This window comes from Penicillium expansum, assembly GCF_000769745.1.
Source record: "Penicillium expansum strain MD-8 chromosome Unknown contig26, whole genome shotgun sequence".
Lineage (NCBI taxonomy): Eukaryota > Fungi > Ascomycota > Eurotiomycetes > Eurotiales > Aspergillaceae > Penicillium > Penicillium expansum.
This window is the reverse complement of record NW_015971439.1, coordinates 19461-41860: the sequence shown is the minus strand read 5'-3', so window position 1 is coordinate 41860 and position 22400 is coordinate 19461. Positions and strand designations below refer to the sequence as shown.

The 22400-nt window shown below is 45.2% G+C and overlaps 7 protein-coding genes across 7 annotated transcripts; 4 read left to right on the top strand and 3 right to left on the bottom strand.

The window, feature by feature from the left end:
* Positions 1-2451: 2451 nt before the first annotated feature.
* On the top strand, positions 2452-4674 carry PEX2_010620 (Zn(II)2Cys6 transcription factor; the record flags this gene model as incomplete). Its single annotated transcript, XM_016738339.1, has 1 exon — positions 2452-4674. One exon carries the CDS (start codon positions 2452-2454, stop codon positions 4672-4674), a length of 2223 nt encoding a protein of 740 aa, XP_016594449.1.
* Positions 4675-5118: 444 nt separating this feature from the next.
* On the top strand, positions 5119-5889 carry PEX2_010610 (ThiJ/PfpI; the record flags this gene model as incomplete). The annotated part of the gene is made up of 2 exons (XM_016738338.1): positions 5119-5707; positions 5765-5889. 2 exons carry the CDS (start codon positions 5119-5121, stop codon positions 5887-5889), a joined length of 714 nt encoding a protein of 237 aa, XP_016594448.1.
* A 5266-nt stretch (positions 5890-11155) lies between these two features.
* Positions 11156-12502, top strand: PEX2_010600 (ankyrin repeat domain-containing protein; the record flags this gene model as incomplete). Its single annotated transcript, XM_016738337.1, has 1 exon — positions 11156-12502. The coding sequence occupies one exon, from the start codon at positions 11156-11158 to the stop codon at positions 12500-12502; it is 1347 nt and encodes a 448-aa protein (XP_016594447.1).
* Positions 12503-15309: 2807 nt separating this feature from the next.
* Positions 15310-15798, bottom strand: PEX2_010590 (uncharacterized protein; the record flags this gene model as incomplete). The annotated part of the gene is made up of 2 exons (XM_016738336.1): positions 15310-15342; positions 15481-15798. The coding sequence occupies 2 exons, from the start codon at positions 15796-15798 to the stop codon at positions 15310-15312; spliced, it is 351 nt and encodes a 116-aa protein (XP_016594446.1).
* A 2156-nt stretch (positions 15799-17954) lies between these two features.
* On the top strand, positions 17955-18747 carry PEX2_010580 (uncharacterized protein; the record flags this gene model as incomplete). Its single annotated transcript, XM_016738335.1, has 2 exons — positions 17955-18493; positions 18540-18747. The coding sequence occupies 2 exons, from the start codon at positions 17955-17957 to the stop codon at positions 18745-18747; spliced, it is 747 nt and encodes a 248-aa protein (XP_016594445.1).
* Positions 18748-19548: 801 nt separating this feature from the next.
* On the bottom strand, positions 19549-20460 carry PEX2_010570 (uncharacterized protein; the record flags this gene model as incomplete). Its single annotated transcript, XM_016738334.1, has 1 exon — positions 19549-20460. One exon carries the CDS (start codon positions 20458-20460, stop codon positions 19549-19551), a length of 912 nt encoding a protein of 303 aa, XP_016594444.1.
* Positions 20461-21218: 758 nt separating this feature from the next.
* PEX2_010560 (uncharacterized protein) lies at positions 21219-21867 on the bottom strand (the record flags this gene model as incomplete). Its single annotated transcript, XM_016738333.1, has 2 exons — positions 21219-21683; positions 21745-21867. The coding sequence occupies 2 exons, from the start codon at positions 21865-21867 to the stop codon at positions 21219-21221; spliced, it is 588 nt and encodes a 195-aa protein (XP_016594443.1).
* Positions 21868-22400: the final 533 nt, after the last annotated feature.

The window sequence follows — 22400 nt, the reverse complement described above, 5'->3', positions numbered from 1 at the left end:
AGATCTAGGTTTTTATACTAATTTCTTAGTTATAAATACTAAGTCTTTTAGTATTAATTTAGAGTATTAGAACCTTACTAGCTATATTAACTAGGTTAACTTTTAGTTTTAATATACTTAGTATACTAGTGATCTATCTATTATTTTAATATAGTTAGTCCTAAAATTTATTAATAATCCTCCCTTTATTATTAATCTATAGGATATTAGATTACTATAGAAATTAGGTAAGTATTTAATATTATATAGCTCTATCCTAACTACTTTCTTTAATATAAAGCTAATACTATAGATAATTATAGTACCTATCCTATTAATAATTATCTCTATATCTCCTATCTTAATACTACTCTATATATCTTTAAAAGTTATAAATAACCCTTAGTTATTATATATATATATTTATATACTAGTATTAATAACCTATTACTTTCTAATAGGTTTAATATTATTAGTTTAGGTATAGTTTTAGGTAGATATAATAGTAGTAGAATAGTTATTTCTCTTACTTTTTAGTAGCTTACTTACTACTAGCCTATTAGCTAATAGCTTATCTACTAATAGCTTACTAGTTTTAACTAAGAAGAAGCTATATATTAGATTAGTAAAGGTAGTATTTACTTACTAAGAGCTTATTTCTTTTTTCTTTATTATCTCTATTCGCTTACTATTTATAAAGGTTTTCTAGATAAGGTTAGTCTTTATAGCTTTATCCTATTTCTATTTAAATATTTATATAGGATTATATAATAGTAGTTTATTATTAAGGTATATATCCTAATATTTCTATAGAGAATACTTAGTATTAGGCTTCTTATAAGGATAGGGTCTTTTTTATACTAATATTTCTTCCCTTTATTTAGCTTTTTTATAGCTTTACTAGGTTAAAAAAGCTATTTTTAAGATACCTTTTTAAACTCTTAGCTTATTATAGGTAATATTCTAATAGGCTTTATATTAGTTAAGTAACTTAGTAAAAGATATATTACTCTTATCTTATAGTCTTAGGACCTAGGTTTTATAAAAACTAGGTAATATAACTAATATAGTATTAAGGAATTAACTACTAATATTATCGGCCTTAATTATTTTTACTCTCTTATACTATTTTTAGACTATTTCTTAATTAATAAGCTATTTATTAATATTTATATTATAATCTAACCTTTAATCTAGGTTATACTATTACTAATAGAGTCTAGCTATATAAGTAGGATCGCTTTTTAGTATAAATCTCTTATATAAATTACTAAGTAATTCTTATAGTATCTTATATTTAATAATAAAACTCTAGTATATTATATAAATAGTAATATAAATAGCGGTTATAACCTAGTTTAAACCCTTCTTTTTCTAGGTATAAATAGTATTACTAGTTATTTAGTCTATCTATATAGATTACTTAGTTTAAAACTAGTTATCTAGGTATTTATTCTTAGTATCTTTAATTAATAATATTAGTATAGGTATTATTAATTAACTTAGTACCTTTAGTTAGGATAGGTTATATAACTCCTATATATCATATTAAATAGTAATCGATTTAATATATAGTAGCTAGGAATCCTATAATTCTATATTTTTTAATATAACGTAAGAGGATATCGCGGAGAGATATAAATTAGTTATATTAATACTAGTATACTAATAACTTCTAATACTTTTTCGAGGAGTTAGGGGTTACCTTCGATGATTTAGGGGTTAACTTAGGTATCAATTTATCCACTAATTCGGCGACAGCGAGGTTAAAAGGTGATCTATATATAGATAGATCTATTTAAATAGAATGATTCCGGGCTTATAACTGTTAGAAATCACTGGTATTGTAATGTATAGTTCAAAATGACAGATGTGTATGACTCTAACTAACTAAAATGATAAGAATCCCCTATTTGACAATTTGCTGGGGTATAACTGACTAAGCTTAATATGCAATTTGTATGGGGCCTACTATCATAGCGGTCCATGTATTTTCCGAGGTATTGAATACTTGGGTTCCCAGTCATGTATTGTAACATAGCTTTCGACATAAGGTAATGAAAAGCGTAAGGCACACATGACTTCTTGGCAGATGCCTAAGGCATCCTAAGCCCAGCGGCTTTATCAGAGGCGAGAATTCATTACCAAATTTAGACTTGCCCTACGAATTAATTATCATTAACTAGTTAGTTAGTTAACTAACTAACCTTGGAAACCTTGGAAGGGAGTCTCGATTATATAACATAAATTACAAAACATACAGGATTAATAAATTCTCCGGTATGCCGACTTCATTACGCCGACAAGTAATCGCTGCCTAAGCCATTAACAACTTGGTGGGGCCAGGCACCGAGCGTATGCAAACCCTGCAAACTTCTCAGGAGCAAAGAGGTGCTCGAGTGCCTGCTCACTTCCAGGATGTATATCTTGCTGACGTCTGTCCCAGTCGCCCAGCTTATCCAGTGATTACCCATGACTACTCGGCCGAGCGTTTCGGTGCCTGGGCTTCCGGGGCGTCAAGTGGCATCCCGGCGCCAGAAGCGGGTCCAGGTGGCTAGGGCATGCGATGAATGCCGACTCCGACGCAGGAAGTGCGATAACAAAGTCCCTTGTTCAAACTGTACAACAATAGACCGAATATGCAGCAACAGTGGAGCACCCAAAGCATCTACGCTCACGCAAGCCTCTGAGGAGATTGAGTGGCTGAAGCAGAGAGTCCAGCAGCTAGAAGCGGAACTGGAGCAGCGGTCCCATGAGACCAATACTCTTCCCACACCAACAGGGTCTTCCTCATCGCCACCTCGTGTCTTTTCATCGAGGAACTCTGAAATTTCTGACTCGAGTGATTTGAAAAAATACTGGGGCGGCATACAGCTTCGCCCTGCGCGATCATCCAATGATACATGGCTTGGCCCGTCATCACTACATTCTTTCATCCAGCGCCTCAGTGTGTATTTGAGTCTCAATCTTCAACAGACACATTCTCCCAACAATTTGTTACCCATCTCAGCAAGTGACGACAAATTGCTGGACAGACCAGAAGGCCCCGACATAGACCCAGTACGTAGGCTGGTCTCAACGGGGAAACTTTCTAATGCCGGTGTTTACCTAAGCCCGATACAAGAGGAGTATTTTATCAACTTCTTCTGGCACACATATCACACCTCATTATTCCCAATATTGGATGAAACCCAGTTCAAGAAGCATTACCAGTCTTTATGGGTGTCTGGTGGCAAAGAACGAAAACCTTCAGCCCTCGTCGATATCATCATTGCCATGTGTATGCAATATGGTATTTCAGCTCTGCCCTCAGACACCCAAGGGCTCCTTGTAGAAGGCAAGGATGCTTTGGTTGCTGGTCGATGGCACTTTTGGCGTGGGCAGACGCTGCTCACATACGAGCTCGAAAGTCCCTACCTTTCAACACTACAATGCCATTTACTCTGCGCAGTCTATCTGTGCGGCGGGTCTTTCCACAATATGTTGGACAATTCAATCGGTCAAGCTGTTCGCACCGCTTACGCTTTGGGACTCCATTTGGATCCCTCGCCGAGCATGCCTGAGCAAGACCGCGAAATGCGGAGAAGCTTATGGTGGGCGGTCTATCTTATGGATAGCAAAGCCGGAATGAAGCTCGGTCGTCCTTTCTTGCTGCGTGATTCTCATGTCATGCCTTGTCTACCTAGTGATAGCTTAGAGGCTGCAAGAATGTCAGGGTCCGCTTTTGCACCTATTGGCAACAATTCCACCTGGCTGAGCTATAACCTCCACCAGACGGAGCTATATATCAAAGTACGAGCTGCCTACACGAGCTTCTATGATCGGGAACTTCACTTGCGAAATGGCCAGACGATATGGGATGATCGTCATGCCCTCGAAGCCAGCGCGGAGGTTCTGTTTCCACATATCCAGATCCTGAAAGAATGGAGCAACACCGTACCAGAATCTCTAAAGTTGAAGCGTCAAAATAATGGCAGGCCTCTTTCGACGGATGGCACACGCCTGTCAATCGAGCAGTTCGCTCCACTCTGGCTCCAGCGGCAGCGCGTTCTTCTTGAACACTCATACCACCACCTCAGCGTCAATCTATACCGACCACTGATCTCCTTATCTTCCAAGCCGTCGCCAGGATCTCGAGCGGAGGAGATCGCTATGCGCTGTGCTTCCCATGCTATCATGCTATCGAAGATTACGCAACAGGTTCTTGTAGAAACTTCCATTCTCGATGGGTGGCATGAGGCCTTCCACTGCCAATGGAATGCAGCTATGACATTGATTGGCTTTGTCATGGTGTATCCGGATCCACCATTGGCCACCGAAGCCAGGAATGCAATCGGCCTTGCAGTTGATGTGTTCGATAACTTCGGTGCCAAGTTCTCTGTTGCGGCTAATGCGGCCAAAATTATGCGAGATCTATGCGCCAAGGTTGATTTCCTGGCAAGGCATAACCAGTCCCAGCGTGATCCTTTGAATGGCGTCCAAACTATCTCTATGGATGATTCCATGAGTCTACCGCAAGGTCTCTCATTCGATGCTTCCTCGAGCTCATCACTAAGAGACTGGAGCTCATACACAAATGTTCTTGCACCAGATTTGAGTTTGTTTGACATGGCGGTTGATGTGGATTTCTGGAACAATCTGGACGCGCTCTGGCCAGAAGCTGAGAATTTGTTTCAATTCCAATCTGAGATCTGAGGATCTGACCTTTTACTCGGAAACATAATGACCAATCCTGCAAGGACAAATCATGAATATGAAAATTCCAAGGTTGAAACCATCGATGGTCCGGAGTTGCGGAGTCTCAAGATTGGTGACCACGTAGCTCTGGGGGCAGAATGTGGAGCTCTACTAAACTTCAATTGAATGCATACATTAACTGGCTTTCCACTAATCATTCAGTCTTGAAACAGGCACTCATCACGGATTGACGGAGTCGCGGAGTGCTAAGGGTGGAGTTGCGGAGTTGCGGAGTTCATGCGCACGGACTGGGCGATACTACACAAATCCCCAATGCGACAAGTCGACGGACATAAATACCAGATGATCTGCCAGTTCCAGAATTATCATTATCAGCATCAATCCAAAGGAATCCAAAGCAATTCAAGTTTAATCCCAACTCAAATTCCAGCCACCTTCAAAATGGCTCCCGCTCGCAAAGCCCTCATCGCCATCACCTCGGCCAAAGCCACTCTGAACAAAGAAACAACAGGCCTCTTCATCACTGAAGCCCTACACCCCTATAATTTCCTCGTAGCTGCCGGCTTCGAAGTCGACCTCGCCTCCGAAACAGGCACCTACACCGCCGACTGGCTCTCTCAAACACCCGACTTCCTTAACGGCGACGACCTGACAGTCTGGAACGACGTCAACAGCGACTTCCGCAAGAAGCTGGACAATATGCCTAAAGCCGCCGACCTAGACGCATCGCAGTATGGAATTTTCTATGCCTCCGCTGGCCACGCTGCTCTGATCGATTACCCGACTGCGACTTCACTGCAGAAGGTCGCTGAGCAGGTCTGGGCCAGTGGTGGTGTTGTTGCTTCTGTTTGTCACGGTCCGGCTATCTTTGCCAATATCCTTGATCGTGAGACTGGAAAGCCTGTTATTCAGGGTCGTCGTCTTACTGGGTTTACTACCGAGGCTGAGAATACTATGGGTATTATTGGTGATTTGAAGAGTTGGAATGTTGAGCTTTGTGAGGAGCTTGCTGCTCGTCTTGGTGCTAAGTGTGAGTTTTCTCTTTGCATTGGAGAATCTTTGAGTGTTAACTGACTTTTTTTGATAGATGAGCGCTCTGTTGGTATTTGGGATGACTTCCATGTCGTTGATGGTCGTCTTGTTACTGGTCAGAACCCTGCTAGTGCGACTTCTACTGCTAAGGCTGCTGTTGAGGTCTTTGAGAAGCTTTAGACAGGTGATTATTATGTTTTAGAATCTTATGGAGATATTATTTATGCCATAAATGTTGTTCACACTGCTTAACGTGCGAGCTATCTTCATCTTTTTATCCATGTCCGCAAATAAATACTTCTTCTGAATACATTTAGATTAAAATAGCGATATACTCGACTAATTGAATAGGGAAAACCCTATAAAAAGTAGCGGTTAATAGAACATCCTATCTATACGAGTACACTGGAGTATAGAGCGGCATTGACACATACTGTAGCGATTGCGTTAGTAATTAAGACAAGATAGGTCAGATACGTGGGTCAAATATGAAATAGCGTGCAATAAAGTGGCACGTGTTAATCACCATGTTAGCTCATGGGATTAGCCGAGGACATTTCGTCTACCGCTCAAGCCTTTACTCAACATGCATTTCGAAGAACAGGATCTTGTCCTCTATGCTTATCGATCGTGAAGCTAACGAGGATTTCGGTCTTAAGGCACTATTCCTGCAGCCTGCACGTCTACGCATCGTTTACGCCTAGTGTAATCATCACTGGGTTAGTTGAGCTCTGCTTGCCAGTCGTTCCAGGGCCTAGGATAGAAGACGAAACGCGTCAGATGGACTAGAACGGAGATAAACGACCCCCTCATCATCTCTAGTCCACGCGACGCTGTTGCTTAGAAGTAAAACAAGTTTTTTTATCCGTCTATCTCGTCCTCTATGTCAATCGATCTTCTAGCCAACGAGATTAGGGGTCGGAGGTGCGTAGATCTCTGGAAGAACAACCGCGAGAAAAAGGGCTGTAGATCGAGGAAATAGATGTTTGCACGCGGTTCCAACATCATCGCCTTGCAGTTTTTCAGATCTAGTATTTCGACATAACCGTTATGGAATCTTGCGACCATCGAAGCAGAATGAAATATCACTGTGTTTGTCTCGTAAACTCTCGCGGACTTCACAACTTCTGGCTGATGCGAAGGCCTCCGAGACGGTCTGGCCGGTCATGATAAGCTGAGCAGTCCGGTCCTGGTCTTCCTCGGTTCCAAGATGACAGGAGCGCCATCAGCAAAGGTCGATAAGGCCCTCAATCAGCCTCTGCATCCCTAAGGCAGATTTGGATCCCCGCTACGCAAACGCGATTGTCTAAAAATAGCGTAGGGTGAATACATCTAGATTCGTAGTAGTTTGACAATAGACCGACCGATTGACAGGCGAAGCGACGGCTCCGTAGTTCAGCGCAGCGGACTAAGGGCAAAATAGCCTCATCTCGTGCGTAATGATGGGATACAAGGTGAAACGGGGCCGGGCGAGCGAAAGCAGCGCATATGCGCTCGAGGGATTACAAGTCGCGCCAGGGACAACGAGGGTGGCGGAGCTCGGTGATCCGGATCAATAGCAAAAATGCCTCACCTGCAGAGTACAGAGGGAAACGAGGAGAAAGGAAAAGCGGGCGGGCGAAATATAGCGAAGAGTTAAGGGGCGATGGCAGGGATTATATAGAACCACGCACGGGAACGCACAGTAACCGGTGGCGCTAAACCATAATTGATATGACTAAACCGGAAGCAGCCTTTAACCAAGTAGTCCGATATGGTATAAGTCATAACGGAAAGACCACGATTGTGCGTGGTTTTGCGGGGTAGAATCGTGGCGTTTCTGTATAGTGTAAGTATGTACCTAGACTTCGGCAGAACCCATTTTAGGTCGGAACCTCTAACCCAAAACCTAATAGGTTAAACCCAATAACCCAATAATAACGTATTTGAACCTATTTTTACCTAATGGGTTTTGGGTTATCACTAATAACCCAAAACCCATCGTTGGGTCGAAGTAATGGACCCAAACCCCATTTTGGGTTGGGTTAGAGTGGGTTGTGCCGAAGTCTATACGTACCTAGTAGCATAGTATGATATACATAGTGCGCTTGCCCGGTGTACATTAGCGTTAGATTCAACATTCTAACGAACAGCTCAATTCATAGTGTCGCGGCTCTATCACACATTTAAAACCTAGTAGTTAGGTTAGGTACTGTTAGGCACTGCTAACTGGTCACAGCTATGTCAGAAGTGCTCTAGGTTATACTTGCCTCATGCTTCTCTTGCCCCCAACGTCAATGATCTGTTCTCTCAACCATACTGTTGCCTAACAGGTCTTACTGCAGGATGGGTCATTTGGAGGTATCGAGGAACGATGCCAGATAGAGCGCCGAGTAGATCTATACCGAGCTATTAGTCTGCTCGTGAGTGTTATTAATGGTCACCACATGGCGTAGTCTGAAATCGTAAAGTCGTGGCATTTCCACTGCCATCATAGCCAACTACCTATATAAATAGTATGTCAGCATTGACAATACTAATTTGGGACTTAGTGTTAGTGGGCGATAATCAAGCATTCACCATGATGTCGGTTTATGGCCATGCGGTGCGGCAGTCGTCAGGTTGTCAGGTTGTCAGGTTGTCAGGTTTTTTTCCTAGTAGGACTCCAGGAGATACTAATAAGCTCGGAGCTACTAGGAAAAAACACCTGACAACCTGACGAGGTTTTTAGCTGTAATTTATCATTCCCACCTCCGACTGGTAACTACTACCCCCTACTAACTTCTTACTATAACCCACTAGGAGCAACTGGTAAAATACCACCTGACAACCTGACGGCCCCCCTATTCGGTTAAACTCATCTGAGAATCACCATTTCAACTGTGCGTGGCCTAGATAGCCTACTTCTCCCATAGTATTAATCTATCACTCTTAAACACATATCCGTATTCAGTGAATCCACCTTCCCACATGTTCCGACGGCAACAATTCTACTAAAACGGCCAGGCGCTGTTATTCTCTAGGGTCATTGGATAGTCGGTAAACTGGGACCGCCAATTCAGCTCCGCATTTCTCGCATGTGGCCGCCGTCGAGACATTGTTGAAATCGCACTTTGAACGGCTCATCTGATTATTGAGCGTGGGACTGAAAGAAAGAATGGGTTTCGGTTGGAAATATGTATTGATTATCTAATAATGGTGATTGGTGAGCTCGGTCAATGTAAGTTTGATCTCTGTGATGTACTTACCCAAAGACAAAAGTGGGAGAACTTACAGGAAATGCAAGTTGTAAAAGGATGCGATGATATGAGTTCGACGGTTGAGTAAGTGATGGTGGGGTCCACGGGTGATAGATAGGCGGGGCACGTCGACGAGGTCCGTGATTTTAGGCTGACAGATACGTTGGCCCCAAACTGTTAAGCAGATAACTGACCTTACAGAAATACCTTCCATACTGCCAGTCCAGAACCTAGTTCCCTAATCATCCAATCTATCTTTGATTAACCCACTATTCCCCCCTCGTGACTACGACCTTACATCTCGAATTCGGTTGTGGGACTTCGGGAAGTCTTCCTCAGCCGTGAACGTTTAGGACGGCACCATCCATAGTAGTGCAATCCTCAGGTCTTTCGGAAACTCCGTCAACAACCAGTGTCGACGTTCGCCGTTCAAGGAAGACATATTTTCCCCTTTATCTTTTAGCAGCGAGTGTAATTCACCAGCAGCAGTAACTTCTAGTCTCGCACGCTCCATCATGACAGACCCTTTAAGTGTTGCGGCTAGCATTACTGCTCTTCTTGGCTTGACTACTTCATTGGTGAAATACATCAATGATACAGTAAATGCATCGGACGATAAAAAAAAGTTATCAGCCGAGATACGCGATACCACCGTTGTCCTTGCAACGCTGCAAGAGCTAGTTCAACCTCATGCCCAAGAAGATCTGCTTCCCGCGGCTGGGCCTTGAAGCTCTCGCCAGAATTATGGCTAGCCTTGAAAAGGCGCTAGTGCCTCTGAGGGCAAGGTTGAACAGTGATAGGAGATCGAAAATAAAAGGGGGGTTAGCTTGGCCCTTTCACGAAAAGGAAGTGCGCGAGACCCTTGCGGCAGTTGAGCGACATAAGATGTCACTTAGCCTTACCTTACAAGATATTCAACTGTGGGCTCACGAATCCCTTCCCTTGATAAGACCCTAACGTTGATTATACAGGAGGACGTCTCGAGCAATCACGGAGAGAATCAAGAGTTTGCAGATCGGTATTGATCATTTAGGTATCGCAAAAACCGGTCGGTCAAGTCTAACTACCATACATTTCTCTAATAGAACGCTAGTTCTAACATACGCAGAATTACAATTTGATGAAGCCTTGCAGTTGCTTTCCGCACCTGACCCGTCGACTAATCATAGAACGGCATGTGAACTATATGAGCCGACTACCTGCTCGTGGCTCGTGGACTCAGAACGCTTCAACCGCTGGCTCAACTCGCCTTCTATTGTCTTACTTTCTGGAATCCCCGGGTGCGGTAAAACTGTCCTCTGTTCTGCAGCAATCGAACGCGTAAAACCTCACGTGATCAGAAAATCGGGCGTTGGGCTTGCGTATTTTTATTTTTATTTTTGTCGAAAGCTATGTTACAATACATGACTAGGAACCTAAGTATTCAACACCTCGGAAAATACATGGACCGCTATAATAGTGGGCCCTATACAGATTGCATATTAAGCTTAGTCAGTTATGCCCTAGCAAATTATCAAATAGGGGATTCTTGTCATTTTAGTTAGTTAGAGTCATACACATCTGTCATTTTGAACATACATTGCTGTACCGGTGATTTCCGACAATTTTCAAGAGGAGCAAAAGCAAAGCGTGGAAGGACTTCTGCTTTCGGTCATCGTTCAGTTGGTGTATCAACAAGAGAAGCTCCCTATTCAGTTCAGGTCGCTTTGTGACGATTTCAAAGAGCACCGGGGCAGGTTGCGTGGAGAGAAATTGTTGAAAGTTCTTCATGCAACTACCGAACAATTTCGCCGAGTGTATCTTATCATAGATGCATTAGACGAATGTGGCGAACGGCAAGGGATCATAAGCTTGATCTCTAATCTTGTTCGCTCTCACGCAGGATATAGTATACTGGTCACAAGTCGTGACACTACGGAGATCAGTCGTTCCGCTTTAGGGCAGGTTTCAAAGAATGTGATCTACATGTCTCTCGATGATGTGAATATGGACATACGGACCTATGTGGTCAACTCTCTATCGAGGGATCCCATGTTGCGAGAGCGGCCAAATCATGTTAAAGCAGAAATAGAGGCCGCATTGACTTCAGGTTCTCATGGAATGTAAGTTTGATTTATCTCTCCTGCTAAGCTATCTCTCATGGTGTTAGGTTTCGTTGGGTGGAATGCCAACTGCAGCATCTGAGATCCTGTCTCACCCTCAGAAGTGTTAGAGAAACTTTGCGATTGATGCCAAAAACGTTGGCGAAGACTTACGATATGATACTGGCGAGTATAGATACGCAATACCAGAAACAAGCATACGAGGTGCTTCAGTGGTTGGCCTTTGTTGTGCGACCTCTCCGATTAGCTGAAATTGCAGAGACACTGATTATCAAGCCTGGTGTCCTAGCTCTGTCTGAGGAAGACAGGCTGTTTTCTGAATTGGATATTCTTACCATTTGCTCGAGTCTTATTCGGATATCTAACGGTGAAGTGCAGCTTGCACACTACTCTGTTAAAGAGTATTTGATGTCTAGTCGGCTCAAATCAACGGCTTTGTCCTCCTTCCATATTGCGGAGCTACCGGCAAATCAATACCTGGCTCATGCATGCGTAACTTATCTACTCCTGTTAAATCAGCCTGAATGTCTTTCGCTGGAATCATTTACAAAGCTCCCCCTTCTCGTCTACGCTGCGACACATTGGCAAGACCACGCAAAAAATGCTTTCCAGGCAGGCTACCGGGAAGAGTCAACGAAAAATTTCCTTAATGACATCTTGCGGCTCATGGATCAGAGTCAAGGTCCAGCTTATCTTAACTGGCTCCGGGTCTCCGATCCGGACGATTGGAATCGGCGCGATCTATCAAAAAGAGAGCAAGATGTCCCCAAAAGCCTCTATTACGCGTCTCTCCTTGGCCTATACATTGTCACAGAAGCACTCATAAACCGAGGAGTTGATGTCAATGCACGAGGTGGACTCTTTGGCAACGCGCTCCAGGCAGCCGCGTTCAAAAATCACCACCGAATTGTCTATTTACTCTTACAGAACGGCGCTGAGATTAAGCTCAATGAGGGCCTTCATTATTCGGCCCTGAATGCAGCCGCCGTGAACGGAGGTGAAGCTAGCTTCCGTATTCTGTTGGATTTAGGCTTCGCAGGAAGATGCAATGACTCTAAGATTGTTGGCAGTAGCCTGGTTGCGGCGGCCGCCTCGGGGAAAGTGGAAATTGTGACGTTACTTTTGGACCATGGCGCAGACGTCAATTTCCGAGGAAATGATTCAGTGGCCCTCAACAGTATCCTTGCTGGCAGTTCAATAGCTGCTGCCTCATTTCAAGGCCACAAGGATGTTGTACAGCTATTGATAGCTTGGGGGGCGGACGTCAATGCGAAGGGGGGCCGCTACGGTAATCCATTGCAAACTGCATCACGGGCAGGTTTCGATTCCATTGTGGAGCTTTTGATGGATTATGGTGCTGATGTTAACGCCCAAGGGGGCGTTTATAAAACAGCGCTACAAGCTGCCTCGGCCGGCGGCCATCAAAGCACAGTCAGACTGCTCCTGGAGAAAGGAGCGAATGACACGCGCTAGTACTTACCAATCCAGCCAAAAAAAATTGATTTATCAGATAGCATAAAATGATGCTGTATCTTTGGTTTGTATGAAGGTTACACTCGAGTATATTGGTGGATGAGAGCCTTAGAATTCGTAAGTCTGAAAAATCAAACATATTAAGCCTAATTTAGGTGGTCGATTGGCATGACCCCTGCAACTGCAAGTTTACTAGTGTCTCTCCCCGTTGCTGGTAGTGGCGAGTATTGCGATAAAATCTCTCCATCTGCAAAGCTCAGTGAGCTTTGATCAGACTCGTGGAGTCTCCTACGGCAGTCATCGTCCAACTTTGCAGTGTGATATCAATCGAAAGTTTATCAGTCATCCCCTAGGTCGAGCTATTGAAGCGCAGTAGCAATCCGGTGTTGCCACTGGAAACAACATAGCTTCTGATTCTGTACTTACCGGTGTCAAGCCGTACGAATTGCTCGATTCACGTCACCACCAAGCAAGTCAAGACCTATTACCTGGACAATAATAATGGACAGGGACAGTAGTTCGGGATATCGTGGGGATATCGTGAACTCGGAATATGTCCAGAAGTAATTTGAGCGAACTATCGATGAGGAGGAGAATATATGTGTCGTGGTTGGCTACCACGCTATATTGGATGCTCGAATTGCCGAGCAATCGAGGGAACAGAAGCTTTTGGGTTGAAAGCTGGTTATTCCACTTTCAAGTGTGTTGGCGGCATTAAGAGTTGTTATGCCATTTGGTGAATTAGTTGATCATAGATTGGCCGGGTCTAGTGGGCGCACGGATGACTTGCAACGACAGTTTGTGGCCCAAAGCAAGTAAACTATCGCGGTACAATATCGCAAGGTCCGTTTTCAGTTTCTGTCAAGCAAAAGCGTTAACAAAGCAACTCTAGTCAAAAAGGCCAGATAGGAGATATGACCGCCCTCGTTACCTTCAAAGCGATATGGAAGACATGATAGAGGTCACGCTGGATGATGATCTGTCACTCGAAGGTGACCGTGACATGTATATAGCAGGATCGGGGGAAAACATCTTTTCGAATATTAGTGTTGACTTAGGATAGTGACCTCGGTCTTAAAAACGCCTATTTCTAGCATGCTATATATCGTTACTTCTCGACGTATCTAGTACAAATGGTAGCGGAGTGTGAAAGCCTTCAAGTTTGTTATCGTCAGTGCGGAGTCGATCACCTCGGTATACGCCGTAACAAGCGCAACCTACACCAGCAGAATAAAACTTACTTTATCTGTTTATCTCATTCTCTATATAAACCAATCATGACACCAGTGAGGATTTCTAGCACAAGGCGCCCTTGATCGGGGCTACGCAGTTCTCAAACATACGGGCGACCACGTCCCCGAGATCATCCCAAAATGATACTGCTATTCCTAGAGAACTGTGTATCTGCGTATCATCTGCACCCAGTGTCACTATCACTGATGTGAATCGGCTCTGCTCGCCAGTCATTCTATGGTTCGAGACAGAACACCAAGCGCGTAAAACCGGACCACGCCCCCTTCATCTCCAGTCTGCATAATAGGTTCCTTGTCCTTCTATCCCATCCTCTAGGCTAATCACCAATAGAACCAACCGATATAATCCCAGGGCGACTCAATAAGATAGGCGGAGAGGCGTAGATACCTAGAAGTTATTGCGCGATACACTGGTGTAAATCAAGAGGAGAGGATGTTTATATATAGCTAGGGCCGCCGCCTCGCCGTTTTGTAGATCCTAAGGCTATCCTAGGCCTCGATAAAACCGCTGTGAACTATTACAGTTATTATAGAAAGAAACTTTCCCTTAATCACTTAACTACGCTGACTGAGCAGAGCCGGCTGACGCAAATCACAGCTAAGATAGTCTGATCAGTCTATTAAATTGATCCGACCTGGTTATCTTCGGTTCTAGATTGGGAGCGCTATCGGCTAGGGTTGACTGTGCTCTCGCCCGAGTGTATAGGCCTAGAGGCAGATTTGCAGTCCCGCTACATAGGGATGATTATCCTAAAAGAGTGTAAGGCAAATGCGCCTATATACGTAGAGGCCAAATATAGGCCGGCTGATTGAAATCCGGTGGTGCTATGGTCGGGGCTGAGGAGGAAAACAGAGGGAGGGCAGCTCGGATTACAGCCGCGGGGCCGCAGAGGAGCCGACGAGTCATACGGGGAAAAGTGGGTGGCGGTGCCTAGGAGCTCGGTGATCCGGGCCAATGGCAAATGCTTCACCTGCGAGGCGTAGGAGAAAGGAAGGCGAAAAAGAAAATCAGAGTTGTTGGATGGAGGGGACTTTAACCAGGCACGGGTGCACACAAAGCCAAAAGTGTTAAATTAAAAGCAGACTACATCCAATATCCGATATGGTGTAATCCAGGGGGACAGCGGAAAGACCATGGTTTTGCGTGGTATTTGGGGGGATAATCGTGGTGATTCCGTACAGGCGGTCTTATAGATGTAATTAGGGCTAGTGCCATAGTACCAACTGGGTTTAGCGTGTGATTGTTGCTGCATGTCTATTATAAGCCTGGCGGCTTTATCATAGGCGATAATTAATTGATTGCCAAATTTGGACTTTCACTACGCATTGATTTTTATTAATATTTTGGCTGGCAGTGGTTAAGTAATCGTACACTCCCCCACTACCTAGATCTCTGGTAGAACCTGACTTTATTTGAAATGTGAATTTAAATTCGATATTTCTACAAGATCTGTGTAGGTGTATCCTGGCCAGGGGTCGGAAACTATTATAAGCCTAAATATGCGAAATTGTGGAGCGAAAACCCAGTCATTTGCTTGGAAAAGACTGGTATACTTACACGCCTTCGCTAAATTTGAAGCTGTACGGCTATATGAAACCTTAAAACTTAAACAAAACCTTAGCCTTAAAGGTAAGAGGGGCTCGGATTAGTCCTAAGGTTCTCGGAGAAAAGAAAAGTATAAAACAACAGAGGAACGCCGTCGCCTCGGTATCACCTCAGCATACCAAGCCAGCCACCCCACCCGGCGGCGGAGTTGCCAAGCCCTCTTTCATTCCGTGGGCGGCGTTGCGCGCCAAGGTACTGAGGTTCGCCAATTTTGCGGAGCGCAGCCTCTTCTTTTTCTCCTTCTTCTTCTTCTTCTTCTTCTTCTTCTTCTTCTTGGGTGTGGTGGAGGGCGCGGGGGTCTCGGGAGTCTCCGGGGTCATACGAGGCATACGCGATCGAGGTTTCTGGAGTTGCGGAGGTCCACATTCGATCCCAAATAGTCCCAGATTTCCGTTGCCGCCGCCCACACATTCCTTGCCACCTCGCATGAAACCCATACATGGTCCAGGGAGAGGTCTGTTTGTCCCATGTTGTGTGGTTCCCATCGTGAAAGAAAATGTCCGTATTTACCTAGGTAGTCACCTGGGCACTTTGTCGTGCTGACTAAGCAAGAACAGGTTCTTCGGGAGGTTTCCCCGTCTAGCAGCCCCATACCCAGCAGCCCATGCTGATTAATCACGTCCAGATTGGGAAATAGAGGCAGATTAGTCAAATGCTGCGAAATCGACTGATTGGGTACAGTGCTGGGTATGGTGCTGAGTATGGTGCTGGGTATGCTAGATATGCTGGGTATAGTGGGTGACCCCATGGTCCTTCATTCTTCAGACAGGACTCGTATTCTTGGGGAGAAACGGTTCCGACTATCTGTATCAAAGCCGACTCAACGTTTGCGGCTTGGTAGCCGATCCTCTCATCCAGTCTTTTACCCGTACTATGGTTCGTGGAACGTTGCATGGGCTCGTGGCGAGAGTCTGCGTTCAGCAGGACTTTGATAGCGTCGGTTTTAATAAATTGCCATGTCCTGCCACCTTCCAGGGAAGCCGCTTTGTGTATGTTGCCCATGGGCTAGGCGCCAGGAAGTCTCCTCCGGCATCGGTACTCGGGACCCTTAGCGGGGCGCCGATAGAGTGGTGTCCGGTCTCTTCAGCAGGGGAACTTGTATCATATTAGTCATTGAACAGTATATCGAGGGTGATCTGGAGGGATACTCACTATGAATTATCCTCAGGTGCTAATGCCTAATCGCGATGGGTTGGGTTTTGAGTCAGGGGCGGCGTTGATGTCGACATGCTTGTGGGAGGACAGCCAAAGACGGGAATCAATGGTGCTTGGAGGAGGATAGCCGAAGATTGGGGATCAACGGTGATGGTGATCATACGATGAGGAGTTCATGAAGACGGAATCAACGGTCAATGTATGAAAGGCTGGAGATAAAGTGGTGAAGGATGCCGGGAAATAGGAGGGGCAGATAGGAAATGTGAAGGAAGTTCTGAAATGATTTAGGTTGCTGAGGTTTTACTCCTCTACACATATAACACCTTTCTTCACCATCTCCCCTCGCGTCTAGTCCCTCAGCCAGACCGCAAAGAATCTCTTTCGCTACTACGGAAAGGAAGCCAACTGGAGCCATCGCCCAGCACATACCCGGCCTCATTAGTCGGAGATGACGAGGACCAGCCTACATGTTGGGCGCGAACTGCGCTCCAGCACCTACGGACTCGTGGGAGACGTGTTCGTCAACAACCGGGGACCCTGCTCCATACACTCCAGAACCTCATACCTTGCCGTGAACCCGGTTTACGCAGTATACTTTAAGAGAAGCTATATTGTTGATCATTCCAGAATGGTGTACATACAAAGTATTGAAGCTATTCCCGACCCACAAAGATCCACATCCCCACATTCTTAAGCGTTGACTTTGCTCCATCGCAATCAGAGCAACCAGTCCATCATGTTTGACCCTCGCCAACTGCCTGAAACGCCTTTCTCTACCCTTGGAAGCTTTTTCAACTTCTGATTTCAGATCATGGCGGCGAAGATAGTAAACATGACGTTGGGCATCGCGGTGATGGGCACAACGATCTGAGGGTCAGATTCAGGAACGGCGACGGCGATTTAGGTAGAATGGAGTCTAACTTTGTGAGATTGAGGCCGAAATGAGTTTGCGGGCGAAAAGAGGGAAGAGAAATAGAATAACTACATTGTATAATGGTAATTCTTTTTCCTCTGCCGGCAAATATTTAGGCGCCAAGGCACCAATCAGGCCGGAATCAGGCCAAAACGAGCTAGACGCTATGCATGCCCCCCTATACCCCTTCGTAGTGAGTGTCGGAAGTCTGAGAAAGCAGGCCCACTATTATGTTTGTTGTGTTTGTTTATTATCCAGCAAGTAATTACGCCTATATATGAATTGCCAGGAATAGGTAATAAAAACCAGAGTCTTCGACATCACCTAATTGGCCAGTAGCAAGTCGTGTTTCACAGTGAGGTGTTGCCTCAGGCACCATAGTGTATCACGGTGGAAACCAATGACCACCAAATGACCATTTGGCCCACAAAGTCCATCTCCCTTCATTTCTTTCAGAACTTTCCCTTCTTTTCCTCTTCTGTTCTCTCAGAACTCTCTTCCCTTTTTATCCTCGCAACCTTCAAGATGACTGATATCTCTCAGATTTTCAAAGGCACTCAGATCGCCCTTCCTGGATCCACAGCTCTCCGGCTGAACGCGAGTACATGGGTGATCGACGAGAAGCTTTATGAGAATAGAGTCGATGGAGTGCGTGAGCCTACTTCTGATCCCGACGAACAACCATCCGGTTGGGAGGCTAAGTATCTATGTCACAATCACCATTTCCCATATAATCAAGCCTTTATGAGAGTCTACTGTCAAGGTCCTGATGAGGAAACAGAATTCCTTCTGCCGGAAGTTCGAGCCCAGCAGGCAAATCCTTATTTTGAAAAGCAGGAAGCTAAAGCTCGGAAGAAGTTCAGACAAGGTGGATGCAAAAGTGTACCTTCACTACTTGGATATGGCCAATCCGTGCAAGGGGAACACGGACCTGTACCTGGAGGATACATAACCTATCTTGTTTGGGATAAGGTCCGCGGACAGGTCCTTACTCCGGAGCTATTCTGGTCATTCGAGCGACCAAAACGTGATCTCGTTCGCCGAAAGTTCCGGGCTGCATATGAGTAAGTGCGGAGTTAAGTCCTTGGGATCATGCTAACGCAAAATCAGGGAAATGTCGTCCTTTGGCTGGGGTCCAGGAGGGGAGAATATCACAAAGATTATATGGGACAAAGAATCCGCCGATCTATGGATCTCGGGGTTTCGCGGTTCGTATCCAACTGACGAAAAGTGGGAGGATTGCATTCTGGCTTATTACCGCTTGATCAAACCACCCGCGTCCGGCGTTTGTGAGAACCTTGATGAATGGGAGTGGTGATACAGGTTTTTATTGGTGACAGGGAGAACACCCAGGTGCCGCTTCAGTGGTCCTCGAAGGTAAACTCCCCTCTTTTGTTGAGGTGTGAGTAGAGTATCTCTCATGACGAGCTCCTTATTGGAGTAACTCCTCTCTTTTGAAGGTGCGAGTAATAGTCTAGTGTCTTCCAATATTCTGCTTCGTGATCAATCCAGTTCTTAACGATCTCCCTAATTTATGTTCCCGCGTATTCAAAATTCACTTGATACTCCTCCAGTAAACTGCTTTATTCTCAGATATCTTCATTTTCTGCCAGCAGAAGATCAAGCAAATTCAGGCATCTTCAGGCACTAAATTAGTCATTGATCCCAGGGCCGCTCTGAACCTTCGTAGTCGGCCAAGAATATCTGTGTTTGGAAGAGAGTTTGCAGATCATTCAAACTGTATACATATAACTATATTTGAAGCTTGTATCAAAACTATGGCCGTCATCCGACTTCGCCACCCCGTAAAGACAATTGGAGCACACTCAGGGAGTTACAAGGGTGAGTTGACGACTCCCTAAGTTCACGACTACTCCAGATAACTAGTCAATTACGTTGAAAGCAACCAGGAAATTTGAGTAGGTTGACAAGATTCATTAGAGACTGAATAAAGTGCTAAGTTAAGGCCTCTAGACATTTGATCACACATTCGACAAAGGAAAGGGATCCACTCGCATAAGGAGTTTTGTCTTCAGAGATGCCCGCACCTCTCTACATTGGTAGGAGAGGGGAGCTTACTCGCAGCTCCATAAATAAAGCGGAGTTTTCTCGTGTCCTATCATATTGATTCCACCCAGCTTTTTGGAGGTAGTTGGTTATCAACCTTACCTTGTTGACGCGCCAGGATCGCAATGTAGAAAAAGCATTCTCTCACGGTCACCGTCGGAGATCCTTTGGTGTAGACATTGGAGGCCAGAATCACTGGGGAGCAATCCACGACCCATGTCGTACCGTTATGTCGTTGTCGGAGGAAGATAGTTTCTTCATAATTCGAGAGAAAGCCATACATACACCCCAACTCTTTCATATATCTAAGAACCTGGCCCACTAAGACTCGAAAATAAGACTTTTGGCGGAAGGGCCTCAATTCTAGGTGATCCTTGATACGGTGATGGATAACCCACGGCACCTTCAACTCACCCACAAGCTTCAACTCATTTCTTGATGTCTTCATAACACAATCAGGAACTTTGTTCCCTAAATTAGGAAGACATTTGAAATCGGCAAACTGGATATCAAGCCTTTGAGCTTCAAACACCTTTCCAAGTCTTTGACCAATCGCCTGTTGAAACCTTCCCTGCACACCTGTCTCATCTCCGACAAAAACCTTATTATCATCAAGATCGTGGGTATTCAGGGTGTATCCGATAACCCTGTTGCTCCAATGTTGGTTATCCATTGTTGCTCGTACATCTTGACAGAAGTTTGGCCAATAATTCAATTCGCCGTTGTAAATAAGCCGGTGTACGGCATTGGCATTCGTGTGGAAATCTGTCTTCAGTAGAGGAGGCAGAGCCTCGTTGACGGTCTCACGCACGCGGATCTGCTTACCCATGATGTAGGTGAATGCTGTTGATGGTAATTTTGGAAGTGCGAAGAGTGAGATGAAAGTGTGGGAAAGATGAGATGGAGGCGAGAAAACGCTGGTTAGGAAGGCAGGAGGGCTCTCCTCGTGCTTCAGTCCTCGCATTTTCAGATTTCAGGCTTTCAATCTCTCCGACGAACCAACCAGTGAGTCAACTTGTTTGATGAAGACATTTCCTCTCCATACTGCATAAGTATACTCAGCACCGAATTCAGGGATAACCGATTCGTTCACCTAACCGATATTGGGGCCAGCCACAAATCCACTCGTTTCCTGCGACCCCCTGCCCAAGTCTACGCACTTCAACTCGAAAACAAACAGCACTGACGCTCACTTGTCCCCGAAAGAGACCGCATTCCTCAATGCACTCATAAACTGACAGAATGAACATCGTTTCAGAAATTGTGAAAGCGTATCCAATGGCAAATCCACGGCGTTGTTTGTGAGATCCTCCAATGACTATTCCTACCAGGCAATATTCCTACCAGGCAATTGATCTCCCGAAGCTTTCTTCTGATCTATCTAGTGAGGGATAGGCGTGCGGTTGCCAGGCGCCAGTTTCCAGGAGCTCGATGACGCAGTCTACGTGAACTTAATGGTGCCCTAATCATAAACTGGACTTGTCCCAGATCCACAATCGATACTTCGTACTAATGCCTCGCCCCACGGTACGCATGTACCGAGAAGGCCGCGTATAATAACCGACTGGTCATTATATCGAATTTGCATTGAAGATCAATGGAAAAAAAGAAACCGGAAATTGCACCGAAGATGGAAGTTTCAATTCCCGTGTCAGGAACTACGATATGCGAAAGGATATCAAGATACTGAATAGATTCTGATCATTGTAAAAGTAGAAGAAGCTACAGGATCTGGAGATATGCACTAATAAAGGATGATCCATCCGAACATCCCGATACATCTACTGAGAGGGACTCTTCGTCATCTCCTCTGCCTCGGAGTCGAGATACATGTATGTTGATGTCGAATCTAGCATCAAGGCCGTCTGCGATAGAGAGAGCAGCAGTCGGCTCCTCATTGACCTGCTCTGCGCTCCCCTCTTGGAGTCGCAGGCGCGACAGCTCGGCATTCTCCTGCTGGAGGCGAGCAATGGTCTCCTGCTGCTGGGAAAATGCAGCCTCCAGCCGTTCCAGCCGGCCGGGGTGGTCTGCATTGGCCCTTGGCAACAGGGCCCCTCGTCCTCTTCCTCTTCCTCCTCCCCACCCACTGCCCCGCCCTCCTCGGTTCTGGCCTCCGCCACGGCCCCGGCCCCAGGCCAAATTGGTGGTCGTGGAGCCCACTCCCGCGACCCCACCGAAAACCGACCCCTATTTCCATCAGTCACTATGAGTCTTCTGGGTTTAAATTTGTCAAAGAACGGCTTCTTACAGCGATGTTGATGACTGGGGCTCCTTGCCCGGCATTGGCGCTGCCTTGGGCATGTCGCCAGTGGTCGTGGGTGCGGTGACCGCGCACACCGCACACACCGCAGTCGACATTTTGGACTAACATACCGAGTTAGTAACTTTTCAGTATCAAGGGCTCCCAATATTGAAGATCCTCACTGTCGATTGGTAATTTGGGGTAAAACAAAGTAAGGTGAACGAAGCTAACTCAAGGAACTACCTACGAAGATAGATATATATATTTCTACTTATAAGCCGAATAGATTGAAGCTTGGGAGCTGAATAGGAAATTACTTATTCAGACAGTATATAATCATTCAATTAGCCTATAGATTAATTTGAATGGCTACAGAATCCCAGGCTATTAATTATAATGCGCTATTATTGATAAATTTCAATCTACTATAATATAGCTAATAGGTGATAGCCCTACAACCTTAGAAGGCAATCCCTTAGGTATGAACAACAATCATTACAATGGGATACCTAACACATTTCGATCTACAAATCTCTTTGTATTCCATTGCCCTCGACAAATCGATTCCTATAGACCTAGGTATCAATGAAAGCTCATCACAATGCAGAGCTCTATAGATTGTTAAGATTGCTTGGAAAATTTCCTGTTTCTAAAAGGTTTTG